General features: G+C 39.4%; 1 protein-coding gene across 4 annotated transcripts in view; it reads left to right on the forward strand.

Annotated features, from left to right (window-relative positions):
• Positions 1–19956, forward strand: part of ERC1 (ELKS/RAB6-interacting/CAST family member 1) — a 393512-nt gene that overhangs the window by 201324 nt on the left and 172232 nt on the right. For all 4 annotated transcript variants that reach the window (XM_007469475.1, XM_007469478.1, XM_007469476.1 and 1 more), the window contains one exon: positions 12916–13076. In XM_007469475.1, the coding sequence (XP_007469537.1) occupies positions 12916–13076 (161 nt within the window). The remainder of the gene's footprint in view (positions 1–12915; positions 13077–19956) is intronic.

Below are 19956 nucleotides of genomic sequence, written 5' to 3' on the forward strand. Positions count from 1 at the left end.
CTGCTGATCTTTATATGCAGTTTATGTTCTCCTTGGCTGTGCCTTCCTGGATGTTTTCAGTGAAACATATTTTCCTAGAGAAATCTGCACAGCGGCACTTATCCTACACAGCAGATAGTTCTCGTGTGTGGCGTGGCCCGAGCTCTGCATTGGTGCTCCTGTGTCCCTTCCTCTGACCTCCCCCCTCTTTAGTGAATTAAGGAAGAGGTAGCGAGGGTGGATGTGAAGGGCTTCGAGCCAGCATCAAGTGACGTGGGTTCGGTCTCTTCTGTTTATTAACTGTGATGTAGGGCGAGTTTCATAGTCTTTCTAGGGCGGTGTACTCTCACCTGTGTGGAGTAACTTATTTCCCCACAAGGGTTTTGGTAGCCTCTAAAGGCGGTATACAAATGTTGAGCCTCACTTATTATGGCCAGACCAGAATAATCCTGTGTGTGTGTGTGTGTGTGTGTGTGTGTGTGTGTGTGTGTGTGTGTGTAGAGAGAGATACTTATGAGTTCTCTCTTGGTATCCTTGGGTTGCCAGACATTAAATCCCACACTTTTACTTTACTCCTTTGGCTAATAATATACTTTTGATAAGGTCAAATAACTGTCATTGGTCAATATTTTCTCTGTAACCATTTTTCAGGGGTTATATTGAAATATGTTTTCCCCACAAAATGTATCTCTAATTAATGAAATGTCACTTTTTTACTTCTAGGTAGCTATTTGATTTTTTTTTAGCAATGCAAATGAGCATTAACATTTCCAGTTAAAATGCCAGTAAGCTTTTGGTTTCATTGTTGAAAACTTCAGGGAACAGAGTCTGAAGCTGTTTTATTCAAAGTTTTCATTCGACCTTAGAGGAAGGGCTTGAGCCCTCAGTGCTCTCTTCCCTGTTGGCGACTTCATGCTGGTGAGAGGACTGCTGTTTTCTGTAATAAGGGTGAATTAAGGTTTTCTCCATGTGAAATAACCAAATACATAATTTTAACTATAAGGAAATTTCTTTCCAAAGCCTAGGCAACTTCTACAGCCCGCCTGTCGTGTACTGTGTCCTGTTACCTTGACTTCCCAGCAATGCAGAAACCGGTGCTTTTCAGGAGACAACTTACCAGAGCTCACAGTTCAAGGGCAAGTCTTGTCATTCCTCCTCTTTTTGTATTTCTTTTCCTGAGTGACCCAGATGCAGAAAAGTGCAAAGAAGATAGTTGTCCCATCTTCTTCGCTGGAGAAAGAAAGTGTGATGTTATTTAGATTATTTCTGTCCTTCTTTCTTTTAGGCATAGAATAGGAGCCGTGGAGTTTATGTGGACCTAGGAAATTATTAATTTTATATTTTACTTGATTCTGGTACAACCTGTTTGTTGCTAAGATAAGCAAATTATAGGAGACATTAATCAAGTAACAGTCTCTGGAAAAAATAGTTTTCAGTGCTTTATTCAGATTTTTACCTTTTAGTTTTGATGCTGTGTTACCAAGAAATCACCTAAGGAGAACTGGCAGTGAGATAAACATTGGCCCTTTCAAAGCCTCTTTCCACCCTCAGTCACTCAGATGATGAGAGTCCTACCAGTAGGGGGACATTTGCTTTGCTTTGAAAATGTGCACCCACATTTTATTGATGTCTGATATTTCAAGCTCCACTTTGGAGTGATGAGTGCTTATTACAGGATTTATCTACCCAAGCCCTCTGCGTTGGTTTAAAAAAATAAAAAGGAAAATTGAGATGGCTTGAAAAAGAAGCATTTCTTTCACATTGTTGTGTTTCCACTCTTTTAAAATTGGTCTTCACTTGAAGGTTTGTTATCAGAGCATAATGTTACTGGAAACTTAAAGGCAGCTGCCAGTGAAGGAATACAGCCAGTCAGTGTGAATTTAGCTCCCCTGCATGTCAGCCTTAACTGTGTGGGTACTTCTGAGCCACATGCATTGTTAAGCATTATTAAGTGTCCTAAGGGAATGTGAAGCATATTTTGAGGGACGGTAAAAACACTTTGTAAATTCTTCACCCATGGAGCACATTAATTATTAAAAGTGCCATTTGCTGATTTTATTTGGCATTGTCGAATATTGGAGAAATCCAACTATATATAAAAAGTCAAGAAATCTAGTGGCTCCCCAAGTTGAACTGTGGTTTCTGTGTTTTCTTCCTTCAGTACTGTTATCTGTGACTTCTACCCATGTTTGGGTTCTTTATAAAGTCCAGAATAAAAGATAGTAGTAGTGCCTGACAGTCCCTAAGTCTAACATTCTGCTGAATTCAGTGGTATCTGTTACCATTAGGTTTCCTCAAGAATCACTTATATCTTATTTTCAATAAACAGAATAGAGAGTTATAATCAACACTATCATATGTCATATGCATTCAAATGGGGTCTAAAAAAACCAAAATATTTAAATTCTTATTTTAGGGGCATCTGATTCATTTTGAAGTGCCCACTCTCTTCAGCGAACCTATTGGAGTTCATTTTGCTGTGGCTCTCATCCTGCATTTCAGCAGATGTTGCCCCCCACCCCCAAAAGCCCCTGAGCATCTGTGCTCTGCACCTTCGTCCCCATATTGTTCAGTGCTTTCTTGCCCTAACCCAGCTCTTCCACTCTTCTCATCCCTTTTACATTGCCTGCTAGGTCACCAGAATTCACAGATTCATCTATCTTCATTTATTCACTCATTCGACAAATACTCATTGAGTATCTGCTCTGTGCCTGGCCCTGGCACATACATTCTTATTTTACTTCTTGGACCACGTTCACCTTCTTTGTCCGAAGTGTAATCTGGCCTCTCCCCTGGAAACTCCCCACAGCCCTTCCTGGTGGTCAGTAAATGTTAATTCCGTCTTGCTTCCTGTTACCCTTCAGACCACTGGTCCATCACACCCATGTAAGAGCCTCTGCTTCCTCAGGGCTCATGCTGTTCAGCTGTAGTGTGAAGCTTTTCGCTGCAGACTTTTGCTGCCTCACCAGCTTCAGCATCTGTGTGGATAACCCACTTGTCTGTCCTCGCTGCTTCCTGGCCCTAGAGGTCGCCGCCTTTCTTCATTCCACATCTGGCATCCTAGACCTTGCTAACCCAGTCCACCTCCAGCCCACTCATTATAGCGTCCTCCTCTCAGATCACACTTTCCTGTCATTTCAACTTTCAGGTTTCCACTGCAACTATCTTTCTTGAGTTTCTTTGTCTCTTTTTGCTTTATACCAATCCACTGGCCCTGGCTTTGCATCCCTCTCTGTTCAGCTTAGATTCCTTGGCCCATTTTTTTAGTCATTCTGATTTTAACATTCTAAATCATCTCGCTCCTCTGTTTGGTCACATCCTTTGGTACCTCTGTTGCTCTGGGGAGAAAAGCCAAAAACGCCTCGTGTGGCCTGCACAGCCCTGCATCTGCCCGCTTCCTCCTTTCCTGCCACGTGTGCACCCTTCTTCCTCTTGCTCTCAGGGCTTGCGATACTTTCATCTTCTCTCGTAGGTATGTGCATTCCCACTTCAGGGTTTCTAAACTTGCTGGGCGCTGGAGCTGGAATGCTCTTTTCCTCCCCATCTGCTCCTTGACTTTCTTGGGGAAACTTTCTCTAGGCCCCCAAAACATAGATCAAAGCCTCCTGTTTCTTATTCTTTTTTTTTTTTTTTTTGCGGTTCGCGGGCCTCTCACTGCCGTGGCCTCTCCCGTTGCGGAGCACAGGCTCCGGACGCGCAGGCTCAGCGGCCACGGCTCACGGGACCAGCCGCTCCGCGGCATGTGGGGTCTTCCCAGACCGGGGCACAAACCCGTGTCCCCTGCATCGGCAGGCGGACTCTCAACCACTGCGCCACCAGGGAAGCCCTCGTGTTACTTATTCTCATGGCGTCTTGTTCTTCCTTACATAAAACTGTTCATGATTTATGATTATACATTTACAAATACTATTAGTTAGAGCACTAGGGAAGCACGTGTATTTCTATTAAAGCCCTGGTGGTATAATGCACAGTGCCTGGCACATGGAAGGAGTTAAGTACCTGGCAGGGTGGGGAGCGGATGGGAGAGAAGGGAGAGAAAGGAGGGACAGAAAGATGCAAAAGTGGGCACAGGCATACTCCCCAGAGGGATTCCTTAGATACAGTTGTGGGAGGCTGTTTTAGGACTTTTTTTTTTTTTGCGGTACGCGGGCCTCTCACTGTTGTGGCCTCTCCCGCTGCGGAGCAACAGGCTCTGGACGCGCAGGCTCAGCGGCCATGGCTCACGGGCCCAGCCGCTCCGCGGCACGTGGGATCCTCCCGGACCGGGGCACGAACCCGTGTCCCTGCATCGGCAGGCAGACTCTCAACCACTCGCTGCGCCACCAGGGAAGCCCTGTTTTAGGACTTTTTGAACACTGATACATTGTAGCAAAGCAGCATTAACTGTGAACAGCAGTGGAGTCTGACCGCCTGGTTGGAACCCTAGCTCTGCCTCCTCCGGCTGTATGACCTGGGGTAAGGCACTTAAACTCTCTGAACCTGCTTCCTCTTCTGTAAAACTGACGCTAACGATAATGCCACCTCATAGGATCCTTGTGAGGATGATGAGACAACGTATGTAAAAGGCTTAGCACATTCAGAGTATTCAAATAATGTAAATTGCTCTTATTATTATTAATAGCTATAGGTATTCCATATTCATAAAATACCGCACTATTGGTATATACCTGCTCAAAGAATTACCATGCTTTGACAAAGAGAACATATGGGGATAAAGAGAAGATTTCTAGTATAAATACTAGCATAAATCTCTTGGGAATTCTGTGAATTCAAATTCTCATTAGTAGTGGTTGTGAGGTACCTAAAGCAGTTTGTTAGGAGAAGGCAGGGGAATGTAGGTATGTAGGTATGTATGTAAGTTCTCCTTAATACTTCAAACATGCTTCTCAACTCAAGAGCTAGATAACTTTTTTTTTGGGGGGGGGCTTGTATAACAGAGTGGGTCTTAATCTAGAATTTCATTGAAATCAGGAAAACTAGGGGTCTTATCATATGAAAATCTGACTTACAGAATTACATTCATGTAAATGTAGTGTAAATTACATTTACATTAATGAACGCTTAACCTCTAGATCATCTTCTTTTTGTACCCCTCCTTTTTTCTTCTAATCATTTTTTTCTCCTTTGGAGACTTATGCCTCTTATCTTCCCAAGAAACTGTAACAAGACTTTCCATAAGCATCTTGGAAACTACAAAAAGTATTGTGCTCTCTGTTGTGGAGCAGAAGAAGGCGGGAAACTTGAAGACGCAGTCTCTGCCAGCACCTACCTGAAGCGCCCAGTTGCTTTGCTGTCTTAGGGAAAATGGGTCTGTGGTAAAGCCATGATTTGTTCCCTTCTTATTCTGAGTAAAAGTTTATTAGCTTGTGATTTAAGCAAACCATCTGGTCCTGCTGGCACTGCACACTGTCAGCCTTGAACTTTCTCCTTAATATTTTAGTGGAGGCAGTTAGGTTACATACTTGAATCCCAGCTCTGTTTTTTTTTTTAATGTCTTATAGCGTGTGCTTTCGAAAATCATACTGTGACCTGGAGCACATTTTAAAATTGTGGAGAATTTCTTCATTGTTCGGTGTGGTATGTATCTCTTCTTCTGCTCGGCTTTCATTACCTTCGTTTCTGTGTCTGTACCCAAAACTACACAGCAACTGCTGTGTGGTGGGCACAGAGCGGGGTGGGTGTCCGAGTGGAGACAGCTGAATGTGTTCTCTGGGACTGTGGGAAAGTAACAGAAAGTGAAGAATTTCCATCTGGCTTTGAAGCTGTTTCCCTGGCTTGGAACCAGAGCACAAATCAGGTGATTAGTTGGAAATCCTGGTTTATGGCACCATTCTTGCATTAAATGCTGGAGTGCTTTAAAGCTTATTTGGATGTATGTATGATCTGAGGTAGAAATACCTTGATACCTTGATCTGGCACTCAAATGGCTGGGAAAAGTAAGCAATCTTTAAGAAAATTATGTTTTACTAACAAGGAAATTCTGTAAGTTCAAGTTTGGAATGAAAGATAAAACGTATCTGTAACCATGGCAGAGTAGATGCTGGGAAAATAACTTCCACAGAAACAATTGAAGATGGCTGATAAAATATGCATTCATAAGTTGTCAAGAATGTAGAAAATTCTCAGGCCAGGGGATGAATAGAGAGGGACTTCAAAGATAAGTACTTGGTAAGCTGTTAAACTTGAACGTTGGTTTTTGTATCTTGGCAGGACAAAAGAAAATGTCCATGGCAGCCCAAGGTAGAGAGTCTAAGAGACAAACCTCCCCCCTTTTATAAAAAGGATCCATAACACCCAGAATTGGTCCTTTGAAAACACTAAGAAAACTGACTGGCCTTTGGTGAGACTAAAAGAGAAAGAGAAAGAAGGCACAGTGAGCAAGCAACTTTTGGAAAGATAAAGGGCTCCTAACTACAAGTCCTGCCAGTATTGAAAAGATACAAGGATATCTTTGCCAGTACATTTGAAGATTTAGACTAAATGAGCAAATGCCAAGGAAAATGAAACTTAGCAAAGCTAGCTAAATATGAAAAAGAAAACCTGAAAAAAAAAAGAAGAGTTGGTAATAAAATTTTTTCCCACAAATTTCAAGCCCAGAGAGTTATACTGGTGATTTTTAATAAACATACAAGGAACAAATCATTTCAATCTTATAGAAACAATTCCAGAAAAATAAAAAAGAGGGACATATTTTATAAGGCCAGCATAACTTCATATCAAAACTTGACAGAGTTAATACGGGAAAGTAAAAGTTTAGGCCTGTCTCAAGCACGAACATAAATACAAAAATTCCTAAACAAAATATTGCCAGTCCAAAATGAGTGTATGTGAAAAAGAAAGATATGCTTGAAGAAGTTAGGTTTATTCCAGGATTTTAATATTGGTTTCATTAGAAGACTAATTACTGTAGTCTACCACATTAAAATATGATAGGAGAAAAGTCATATAATCATCTCAAGAAATGCAGAAACTTTGCATTGATTTATAATTTAAAAAAATTCTTAACTAGCTAGTAGTAGATGGGAATTTCCTTAACCTGTCAAAGGACAGCTATTAAAAATTATACTACTTACTTATGGATAAAACTTTTAAAGTATTCTATTTATGATCAGGAATGAGACAGAGTGCATGCTGTCAACATCTTTGTAGACTTCCTGGGCTCTGCAGTAAGGCAAGTAAAAGAAATAAATACTGTAAGGATTGGGAGGTAAGAGAGAAAACTATCATTAAGATATGAATGGTTGTCTACATAGTAGAGAAAAAGTCCATAAAGACTGTTTAAGTAGACACTAGTTACAGTGTAAGTTTATAGAAATCAGTTGCATTTCTATAGCCTGCACCAAAATGAAAATTACATTTTTTAAAAAAGATAATATTTAATATAGCATTTTAAAAAGTATAAAGTTCCAAGGAATAAATATTATTAGAATGTTCAGGATCATTATGGGGAAAATTATAAATCTTTCCTGAAAGATATTAAAGTCCTAAATATATATCTCTTCCATATATCAACTGTTGTAGAACAGTGCCCGGACTATGCTAGACTCAGGAAATATTTTTTGCAGAAATTCAAAAATAGCTAAGATGCTCTTGAAAAGAGAACACCATTTCTCTTAGATGTCAAACCTTATAAAGCTATAATAATTAAAATAATGTGGTTTGGGTGTAGGAATAGGCAAACCAGTGGATCATAATAGAAAGCATAGAAACATACCCATGCTTACGGGGATACTGGATGGATGTCAAAGGTGAAGATAGAATGGATTTTTCAATAAATGGTTCTGAGACACTGATCAGTGTTATTGCTAAAAGTGAGACAGACCGTCATTATGTGATATATTATGATGGACACACCTTGCCTATGGAGTACTGTTGTCAGAAAGACCAAACAAACCCAAATCTCATGAAGCCTTTACCTATTACTTTCAGTTTACAAGAAACACGAGGACCAGAGGAACACCATAAATAGTATCATTAAAAAAAACCCCAGTTAACTGAACCCAAAATGTGGGTCGTTCTATAAGACAAGTGACTCATTTTCGCTAAGAAGTTAATGGCATGGGCACTTTAAAATGTAAAGAAATAGGGCAGTTGTCCAAGCACCTTTCAATCAAAAGAATATTCTTCCCTCATTGAGTTGCCTTGACACTCTTGTCAAAAATCAGTTCACCATAAAAGCTAGGGTTTATCTCCGGATTCTCAGGTCTTTTCCATCGGTCTCTTTGTCCATCCTTATGCCAGTACCATCCTGAAACTCTGTAGTATGTTTTGAAGTCAAGAAGTATGAGTCCTCTTCCCCCACCCCCACCCCCAGATTACTTATTTTAGCTGTCTTTCATTTCCATATGAGTGTTAGGATCAGCTTGTCAGTTTCTGGGAAAAAGAGAGCTTTTGTAGGGATTTTGTTGAAGCTGTCGATCAGTTTGGAGAGCATTGCCGTCTTAATATTACGTCTTTCAATCCATGAACGTGTTGTCTTTCTATTTATTTAAATCTTTAATTTCTTTTAGCAATCTTTTAGAGTTTTCAACCGAAACCTTGCTTTTTTTTTTTTGCTAAATTTATACCTAGGTGTTTCCTTCTTTTTTATGCTATGTTAAATGGAGTTGTCTTCTTACTTTCATTTTTGGAATGTTCATGGTCTATGTATCGATATACAGTTGATTTTTGTATATTGATCTTGTATCCTGTAACCTTTGTATACTTATTTGTTTACTTTATTAAAAATTTATTTATTGTAATTTATTTATTTTTGGCTGTGTTGGGTGTTCATTGCTGCATGTGGGCTTTCTGTAGTTGCAGTGAGTGGGGACTACTCTTTGTTGCAGTGCATGGCCATCTCATTGCAGTGGCTTTTCTTGTGGAGCATGAGCTCTAGGCATGTGGGCTTCAGTAATTGCAGCGCACGGGCTCAGTAGTTGTGGCTCACGGGCTCTAGAGCGCAGGCTCGGTAGTTGTGGTGCACGGGCTTAGTTGCTTCACGGCATGTGGGATCTTCCCGGACCAGGGCTCTAACCTGTGTCCCCTGCATTGACAGGCGGATTCTTAACCACTGTGCCACCAGGGAAGCCCCTATTTGTTTCCTCTTTAAAATGGATTCCTTAGGAGTATTATCTTTATAAGATTGTATCATCTTCAGCTAGAGAAAATTGTATGTCTTCCTTTCCAATATGGATGCCTTTAAATTTTTTGCAGCTTACTTTTTACTGGCTATCATCTCTACTACAATATTAGACAGAAGTGGTGAGAACAGACATCCTGGTCTTGTTCTTGGTCTTAGAGGGAAAGCATGCAGTCTTTCATCACTAAAAGTTTTTCATAGACGCCATTTATTGGCTTGAGGAAGTTCTCCTCTATTCCTAGTTTCTTGAATATTTTTATCATGAAAGGGTTTTGGAAATTGTCAAATGCTTTTTCTATATCTTTTGAAATGATCATGTGGTTTTTGTCATGTATTTTATTAATATGATTTATTACACTTATTTTATATGTTAAACCAACCTTGCATTCTTGGGATAAATCTCAATTTTTATATCTTGCTGGCTTTGATTTTATAGTATTTTTTGCATCTATAGTCATAAGGGGTATTCCTCTAAGCTTTCTTTTTTTCTTTCTTTGGCTGTGTTTTTTCTGGTTTTATCAGAGTTTCTGTGTCATGATCCTTATTTTCTCTTGTTTTTTTGGCACTACATGTGCAAAGTCCATCTTTTGTATATTTCTGCCTCCTAATCTGGAATCAATAATTTTTCCAAGGAGCCCATTCAGTTTAGTGAGAAACCGTAATCTTAGAGCTGTGGTCCTTAGTGCTGTTGACTGTCATTGCTTTTAACTCTGGAGTGGTGAGTACGTAGGTGTGTGTTTTGCTCTTAGATCCGGGTTATACTCCTGTGGTGGGCCCTTTTTTTATATGCATGAATAAACATAATTTTGGGTGAAATCAAGTCAGTAGATACCATTTTTTCAGTGTTCATAAACTGATAAAACTGAGTAGTGATTTATTTTGGAATATATACATCAGAGGTAAAAATAAAGAAATGCAAGGAAATAAGTACACAAATTAAGAATAGTGATTACTTATCACAGGAGAGTCAGAGGATACAGTTGGTTAATTGCACTTAACAAAAGCTACTGGGTCGTGAGTATGTAAGTGTGTGTTTTGCTCTTAGCTCTGGAGTATATACATGCACCTTTTAAAAGTGCATATGATATTTCAGGTGGATCATTTGTGAAATTTAAAGGTGGTTATGTGCAGTATAAAACATTGTTAAGTTATTTTTCCTATAATTTATAAGTTGTCTTTAAGTAATTTCTGACCTTTTGCCAAGTAGGCCAAAAGTACCTTCTTAGCATGGCTGTGAAGTCCTTCTGTTCGCAGTGCTGAGTCTATTGGATATCCATGTTGATAAAAATGAGTCTGACCATTATACCATATTAAAAAATCAATTGCATATATGTTATATATTTAAATGTGAATGTATAGTCCAATAAAGGATTTAGAAGAAAGAATAATATCCTCATGACCTTGAGGTTGACAAAACTGTCATATTCATTATACAAAAAGCTCTGAACATAAACATGTGTAAAGGAAAAATTTTGTTAAACGCCATTAAAATTTAAAACTTCTGTTTATCAAAAGTGCCTTCAGTAAATTTTGCTATTTTTGCACGGTGGAATATCATACAGTTATGAGAATTACAGAACTACAGTTTTACCCAGCAATGTAGATGAATCTCACAGATATAACACCAGTGGGGGGGGGGAAAAAATCTGTGCTTAAAATTATATACTATGTAATTCCATTTGTATAAAGTTAAAACGAATAGACAAAACTAATCTAGAGTGTTAGAATAATGGTTACTCTTAATCTAGAAAAGGGATATGGGGGGGTTGGGGTGATGGTAATGTTCTGGTTATTGGTCTGTGCTCTTTATATAGGTTTGTTCACTTAGAATTCTTCAGGTTGTACATTTATAATTTTTGTGTATTTTTCTGTATTTATGTTGTATTTCAATAAAAATTTACTAAAAAATTTAGATGCATAAGAGTATGTATAGAGTGGGCTTACCTTTGTATAGGAAAAAGAGGAATAGTTTATACATGCTTGCTTGTGTATGTATAAGATATCTCTTCAAGTTATGTAAGAAACTGATAACCATTGCTTGCCTGGAGCAGTGAAGGACAGGATGGGAGGAAGATGTTGTGAGATATGCTTAAGTTCATAAAAGATGGACACATCTCACTATTTATTAGACCTTCTATAAATGATGCTGTTGATGGCTGATTTTGTGTTATAAGAGTATACCTTGGGGCATAATTTAATCTAGTTTTTGCTAAGATTTTTTATGAATTAAACTGTTAATGTAGAATCATCCTTATTGACAGTCTTCAAAAAGGCAGGCAGTTATATGTTCTAAAGCTTGCTGATATGTGAATACATATCCAAAGATATCTGCATAATAAGAAAAAATCTCACAGTAACTGGGACTGTCAGGATGCTGTTTAGCTGAGAGCATTAACTTGATCACTTCTGAGAAGATACCCAAAGTAAAATAATTCAAGTGCCAAAAAAACTAAATGTAACTTTTTAACAGCTGTTACCAGTCCATCTACCTACACTCACCTCTACCTCTGGAAAGGATTATAACCAAGATTATTTCTTGTCAAGTAGCAAACTGACTGTAAACTCTTGTGATTGGTATACTTGGCTGTTTGATTTTCTGGTTGAGGTTGTTTTTAGGTAATAACAGATATTTTGGCAACATATTTTTGCCTCTGAATTAAGATGAACATGTTTATTTAAATCTGATTTTGGAACCACCCGGAGTAAGTGGAAATAACTGATAAAGTACAGAACCTGCTCTCTTAGTTTCTTGTGTTTTAGCATCCTGTCTTCTTTCTCTCATGTTTTTACAGGTCTTTTATTTTATTTAGTTGTTTTAAAATAAATTTATTTATTTATTTATTTATTTATATTTTTGTCTGTGTTGGGTCTTCATTGCTACACGTGGGCTTTCTCTAGTTGTGGTGAGTGGGGGCTACTCTTCGTTGCGGTGCGCGGGCTTCTCATTGCAGTGGCTTTTCTTGTTGTGGAGCACGAGCTCTAGGCGTGCGGGCTTCAGTAGTTGTGGCACGTGGGCTCAGTAGTTGTGGCTCACAGGCTCTAGAGCACAGGCTCAGTAGTTGTGGTGCACGGGCTTAGTTGCTCCATGGCATGTGGGATCTTCCCAGACCAGGGCGCGAACCTGTGTCCCCTGCATTGGCAGGCAGATTCTTAACCACTGCGCCACCAGGGAAGTCCTTTACAGGTCTTTTAAAAGTATTCTGTCTCTTCTCTGTCTGGTCATATATTTTTTTTCTTCCTGCCTTCCTCAAAAAATCTCTGCCTACCTAGCTTTGGAGCAGGAAATTGTCCGATTGAATTCTAGCTGTTTCTTTAACAAGAAATTCTTTGTAATGGTGTAAACAGAAGAATCTTAGTTTGAACGAATAAAAATGACTCATTTATGTTTATTCTGCATCTGGTATTAGTCAAGTTTATGGCTTTTATTTCCTAAAATCCTTCTAGAAATATTTATTATGATTTTGTTCCTTATATTTTTATCTGCATTATATTGTTATTTCCATGGAAGTTTCTGCACTGTTTCCAGATAAATTCCTTAGAAGGGATTGTTTCTGGCACAGTGTTACTTCTGATGCCCTTACATTTGTCAAAAAGAAAAGTGAGGGTTTTTTGGACCTGAACTGAGAAGAATTATAGTGGAGGGAAGGTGAGAGGTGTATTTCTTTAACTGCCATTTATGTCTGATCCTGTGAGAGTACAGAATTTTTGATGGGTGTGTCTTCAATTTTGTGGACCCAGGCGTTGCCCACTGCCCAGCTCCTCTGACTATACCTGACCCAGATGCTCAGTTTCTGTCTTTTCTGTATTGATCGTAGGTGGAGGAGTTACTGATGGCCATGGAGAAGGTAAAACAGGAGCTGGAGTCCATGAAGGCGAAGCTGTCCTGCACTCAGCAGTCACTGGCAGAGAAGGAAACTCATTTGACCAACCTTCGGGCCGAGAGAAGAAAACACTTAGAGGAAGTTCTGGAGATGAAGTAAGTTCTATACTATTATTCTTCAGGCATATGCTTAGTAGAAATACTTGTCCTCATCGCTTTCATCTTCTGGCCCTGTTTGTCATGCCTGACCCACTTAGCCTAATTTTAATGCTCACTTGTGTTTCTCACTCCTTAGAACAAATTTGGGACAAATCCTGGTCAAATAGAAACTTTTTTTGCCTCCCTGTCATTGAATTTTGAAGTCCTCTAGAGTATGTGTATCGGTATACAATTGTGTCTCTGAAATTCCTAAAACCTCCTGGAAAGTTCTGGCAAGTTGTTGAGCTTTCTGAGGAAGATAACCATTGCTCCTGAGGTCATACGATGGCTAGGCAATTTTTAAAAACGTTTTTTATTATAAACATTTCCAAAGGTACACAAAAGTAGAGAATAGTATAATGAACCTCCTTATACCCATCCCCCATATTTAACCATTAATATTTGCCACACTCTCCAGTCAGTTTTTACAAAATTGTCACTTTTTAGCAGAACTTTTCTTTACATCATTTTCCTACTTTCCAGGCATCTTGCAGCTTCCTTGAGATAGTCTGTTGTGAAGGCTGTATATATCTGCTCTGCATAATACACCTGCTTCTTTTTCTCCTCTGTGACTTTGAAAAGTTCTGGTTTCCTTCTCTTCAGAACAAGTATGTCTCTTTTTTAAGTCCCTTAGTACTTTCTCCATCACTCCAATCCCCACCCCTGTGTAATTGTCCTGCTCTCATTTTACTGAAACCAAGTCTATGCTGGGACCCCTCGGTTACCTTCATCACCTCAGCAGTTACCTGTGTTTTTGTCGTCTTCTCTTCTGACTCAGAGGAGATACTGTCTCTCCTTCGCCAAGCTCCCTTCTTATTTCTGTCACAGATTTAAGCTCTGGTTCCCTCCTCTGCAATCTGTCTCCATTGATTTTCTTTCACATAACCTTGGCTCACTTTCTGTTAGTTCCTTCTTCTCTGCAATAAATACGCACTCTCTCTGACCTAAAGTAAACCGTCTTTCTGAGCCCAGCCAGTGCTTGAAGCTAACATCACCTCTTCTTTTCTGCTACTTTGAACTATCAATAAACGTTGAATATGAGAATTACAAAGTAGCAGAGGATCTTGCCATGACACCTCAGCATGAATTTTCACGGGGCATGATTGTTTTGTTATCGTGACGGCAGCCCAGGAGTTGAGGAAACAAATGTCGGGGTGTCCCCTGTGCTTCTGGATTATTAGGACACAGTGGGAGGTTAAGAGAGCCTGATCTTTTAGAAGAGTATTACAGGTGATGTGCTCTCGGAAGTGACAGATACTGGAGCCAAAAATAGGTTGCTACGCAGGGAGAACGGGGAGAGTTTAGGGTGCTGGGTACCATGATGAGAAGGTTTGCTTCTTACGAGCAGTTTAGCAGAAGCAGTTTAAGACAAGGTTTTATCACTGATGATGAAGCACATGGAAGAGGGTGGATATACTACTCGGGAATGCAAGGAATCGATGTGATACTGCTAAGCACAAACAGGCCCTGCTGAAGCAACGCGATAGGAGTATTGTTTCGTTTTCTCTGTGTGCCAGTATCCTGATTTGACTTGTCAGATCTTTCCCACTCAGTTCAAGTGTCCACAGCAAAACAGTGGTGGATTTGTAAAGGAATTTTCCTTTCTTACTAGGACTTTGAAAAGATATGAAAGAATTTTTTAAAGAATGCTTGACTTTAAACCATTAAAAGGGAATTGCATGTGATTTTTTTGTTTTATTATTATTATTTTTGGAACCACAGTGCTAAACTTTCTTATGGACTTCCCTTGCCAACCCAGGTTAGAGATTACATTTCAGAAAAATACTGTGATTTGCAAAACTGTTTGTGGTAAGATCAAGCACTCACACACTAAGGCATGGGATAAGTAATTAAAGTATTCAGAGAATTTATAAGTGGTATAGAAATTTGATGAATAAACAGTAAATAAAAGTTCTAGAAATGAGGTGTTAAAACCTGGCTCTGACAGGTGACCTGTCTCTTAAATCACCTTCCTCATTTGCTCAGGAGATACTACTGCAGCATCATGCTGTTCTTAGATTTTCTGCAAGATTTTTGTCATGCAGATTTACTGACTTAAAGTTTTTAAAGCAGTCCTTGCTTTAATTTGCACTTAAATTTCTCCTTGTTGTTGCCTCTCATTTTCATATTTTAATAAAATGGTTGTTTAATACCTTTCTTTTAACAAATTAAGCACTTCAGGCCTAATCGTCTATCCAAACATGCTGTTGAGAGTGGTGGCTAATCCCAAACTCCTAACGTATCCCTCCTCCACGCTCTTTTCTCCTTTGGTAACCATAAGTTTGTTTTCTATGCCTGTGGGTCTATTTCTGTTTTGTATATAAGTTCATTTGTATCTTTTTTTTTTTTTTTTTTTTTTTTTTAGGTTCCACATATAAGTGATATCATGATATTTGTCTTTCTCTGTCCGGATTACTTCACTTAATATGATTATCTCTAGGTCCATGCATGTCGCTGCAAATGGCATTATTTCATTCCTTTTTATGGCTGAATAATACTCCAGTGTGTGTGTGTGTGTGTGTGTGTGTGTGTGTACACACATATATATGTATAAATATATAAAACACATTTTCTTTATCCATTCATCTATTGATGGGCATTTAGGTTGCTTCCATGTCTTGGCTATTGTAATAGAGCTGCAGTGAACACTGGGTTGCATGTATCTTTTTGAATTATGTTTTTCTCTGGATATACGCCCAGGAGTGGGATTGCTGGATCATATGGTAACTCTATTTTTAGTTTCTTAAGGAACCTCCATACTATTCTCCATAGTGGGTGCACCAATTTACATTCCCACCATCAGTGTAAGAAGGTTCCCTTTTCTCCATGCCCTCTCCAGCATTTATTGTTTGTAGATTTTTTTTGATGATGGCCATTCTTACTGATGTGAGGTGATATCTCATTGTTGTTTTCATTTGCATTTCTCTAATAATTAGCAATGTTGAGCATCTTTTCATGTGCCTTTTGGCCACCTGTATGTCTTCTTTGGAGAAATGTCTATGTAGATCTTCTGCCCATTTTTTGTTTTTTGATATTGAGCTGTATGAGCTGTTTGTATATTTTGGAGATCAGCTACAGCAATTTATTGTACAGTACAGGGAAATATAGCCATTATTTTGTAAAAATTTTAAACAGAGTGTAATGTATAAAAATATTGAATCATGGGCTTCCCTGGTGGCGGAGTGGTTGAGAGTCCGCCTGCCGATGCAGGGGACACGGGTTCGTGCCCTGGTCCGGGAAGATCCCACATGCCGCAGAGCGGCTGGGCCCGTGAGCCATGGCCACTGAGCCTGCGCGTCCGGAGCCTGTGCTCCGCAACGGGAGAGGGCACAATAGTGAGAGGCCCGCGTACCGCAAAAAAAAACAACCCAAAAACAAACAAAAATATTGTATCACTATGCTGTACACCGGAAACTAACATAATATTGTAAATCAACTCTAGTTTAATTTTTTAAAGTTTGGCATACAAATATTAAGTAATAATTCATAAAACCTCAATCAAAAGCTGTACAATTGGGCTCCCCTGGTGGCACAGTGGTTGGGAGTCCGCCTGCTGGTGCAGGAGGCACGGGTTCGTGCCCTGGTCTGGGAGGGTCCCACGTGCCGCGGAGTGGCTGGGCCCGTGGGCCACGGCCGCTGGGCCTGTGCATCCGGAGCCTGTGCTCCGCGGCGGGAGGGGCCACGGCAGTGAGAGGCCCGCGTACCACAGGGGGAAAAAAAAAAAAAGCTGTACAATTAACCTAAGCATAATTATACACAAAACACTATGAATGACAGATTGAGGGTTCTGTTACAGTAAACTTTTGTTTCCTTTTCACTGCATAGCTGACCAAGGGAATAGACTTTCTTCTGCTATGTTCTGGACTCCTCTCCATATGTTGAACAGTTTCTGCTAATCATCTGTCCTGGGTTGGGAGTGTCTCAGTTCTACAGCTTTGCTCAGAATTTGCTTCGTTCATTGTCAATTTGCAAGGAGTTCACTCCCCCCAGGTAGTTCTGCGTGATATCTGCATCTAATTACTTACGGCAAATAGTGAGAGCATACTTCCTGGAATGAAAGAGCCTGAATCTGGATTCTGACTCTGCCACTTATTAGCTCTGTGTCTTCAGCAAGTTATTTAGCCTTCTTGTGCTTCAGTCTCCTTATTTGTAAAATGGCAATAATGATTGTCCCTGCTTCATAGCATTTTCATGACAGTAGGATAAGAAATTGTTAATATATGGGATTGAGAGCAGTGCCTGGCATAGGAAGCCCTTAGTAGTGGGTATTGTTAGTTTGCTGTGTGTATTTACTGGCAACAATTTGCAGGAAAACAGAAGAGTATTTGAGCAAAATTTAAAAGAAGAAAGGTAATATCCTATCTGTGGCTGTTGGCAATGACAAAAAGATTCTTACTTCTGTAGTTACGGCAGGACCCACCATATTTTAAATGTTTTCATTGTTTTATTAATAATAACTGGACAAGTTAAAAGGACTTGTTTACTATAACCAGAGAACTTGAAATGTAGAAGAAATATGAAGGGAATGCAATGTGCACAAGAGCCTGAAACATGCACATGTGTGACTCTGAATCTGGAATAAGAAAAGTCTTCTTCCCTGAAGAAAGGATGGTTGTGGCCTATTTGTAGAGACAGTCCTTCAGCAAAGCACCAGCATAGTCTAGTTTTCTGGAATAATCCTGAACCAGTCAAACCAACAGGAATGTGTTACAGACAGACGGCCGTGAGTCTGGGGAGGTGTGGAACTGTTCACCTGGTAGCCTGCCAGTGTCTCAGAAGAAGCCGTCGAGTTGGTTGGCTTAGCCCTGGGGAGAAGGGACATTTTCATTGGCAGATCTCACGTTGGTTCTTCTCCTTATGCTGTGGTTTTGTTAATCACTGTTTTTTTACTTCACTTTTATGTTAACCTCTTTGACTAAGAAAGAAAGGATGAACGGCAGAGGGAGGAAAATAATAAAATAACAACCGTAATAAATTCTGAGTATCAGTTCAGGTCACGAGCTTCACTATCAGGATTTCTAGATGAGCTGATTCATTCTCCACTGCCCTGCATTCAAAGTCCTACTGCAGTCTCACCCTATGTTAGCATTATGAATACAGCTCAGAAGACTCACGTTTCATTTTGAGTAAACTTTTATCAGACTACGCATTTGACTATACTGAGAACTGGTTTGTTTCGGAAGGTGGTGGTGGAATCGCTCTTTTGTTTCTTTGAGAATCTAGAGCTGTGTGATAAATAGCATCCCATTAATAAAGTTGCTAGAGAAGTCCAAAGCGCTGTGGGCCGCATTATATACTCGTGAGTTGACTTCTGGCTACAGAAAGATCTAACTTCCCACCCACGTAAAATGAATTTTCATATGTACCTAAGAAGAGTTCAGTAATATGATCTGAATTCTGGCATTTAAAAAAATACTTGCCTTTTAATTTGAGAGAAAAATGCAGTATGCTTGGAATTAAGGGAGCTGTAGAAAATGGTTACTGGGAAAAGTTCAGGCTATTTGGGGTTAGTATAGTTGTTGGGTGATCAGTCTGTTTTGCTTTGAATAACTAAAATGAGACTGTATTTTAAATTATTTTTTCTCCTAATATTCTGTAGAATTTCATTTTAAAATTTATTGTAGATTTGCTGACATTAAAAAATAAAATCCCACTTGGGGATCTATGACAGTCTTCCAAATTAACCACAAAATTGATAATAGTTGTGCAAATTATATGCTAGTAACAAATTGAAATGCCTCTTAAGATACGTAAGAACTAGAACATGTATACGTTTTGCAAAGCCACACTTATGTATACTTCCACCAAATGCCTTTGTTTGAGTCATTGGACTTATGACAAAGGACTTTTAGTGGAGTTGGAAGCATTTTTCACAGTGGCCTGAAATACTGAGCCTTAAATATTTTGTGGGAAATCACATAAATTCTTATGAAAATTTCCTACACTTGAGTTGAAAAAGAAAGCAAAGTATGCTGTATAGTATAGCAATAAATAACACTAGTGGGACTGGTCCTGATTAAAATTATAAAGAAAAGTTTCTAACTCTTGACTTGGGGACTTCCTTCCTAGCCTCGGTTAACTCTAATTCTGCCCCCTCTTTCTCTACCCTCACATCCAGCTCTCTCATGTGTCCTACTTCGCAGAATGTGTGGTATCAACTGTCACACATCTTTTCTCATCAGAACTAAGAGTTTAGGTGGGGCTCTGAGTTGTTAAGGACAGTGATGGGGATGGGTTAATTAAGTACAGTAATTACAGTATTTACAGTACAGTATTTGAGTTCCTTACCTCTCCCTGCTCCTAAATGGTGAACGTGACGCTCAGCTTCTCACAAGATGAGGCACGAGTATTTCAAATGTTTTTCTCAAATCGCTTTATTTTCTTGTGACCTGAATTAGAACCATTTACAAACAACCCTAATAGCCCTGGCCCGTTCCCCTCCCTTAATCCTAAATCCATTCTACCCTTTAGCCATTTAAGGCCAGATGTAAATTCCAAACAGAAAAAACCACTTTCCTGAAGAAATCATGCTTCCTAATCATTTTTTTCATTTAAAATGTCTTAAATGGCTGTGGTGATCTCTAAGTGAAGAGCTGAACTTTTCAGATAAAGGCCCCAAAGTCCCTCTCTTTTCCAGTTTCTATAATTCTGTCTTTCCCCCATCAGTATATGGTTTGTGTGCAAGAATGTCCTCACTTGTGCAGGGATGAAATTAAGAATATAGGTCATCCTCTTTTTCCTAAAGGAGAAAGGAGTGGGATTATTGTCCTACTTCTTACTTACCTTTTTATTTTTTTCTCTACTGGAGGTGTAGGATGAACCCTAGTCCCTTTGTTTG

This window comes from Lipotes vexillifer, unplaced genomic scaffold, assembly GCF_000442215.2.
Source record: "Lipotes vexillifer unplaced genomic scaffold, Lipotes_vexillifer_v1.1 scaffold395, whole genome shotgun sequence".
NCBI lineage: Eukaryota > Metazoa > Chordata > Mammalia > Artiodactyla > Lipotidae > Lipotes > Lipotes vexillifer.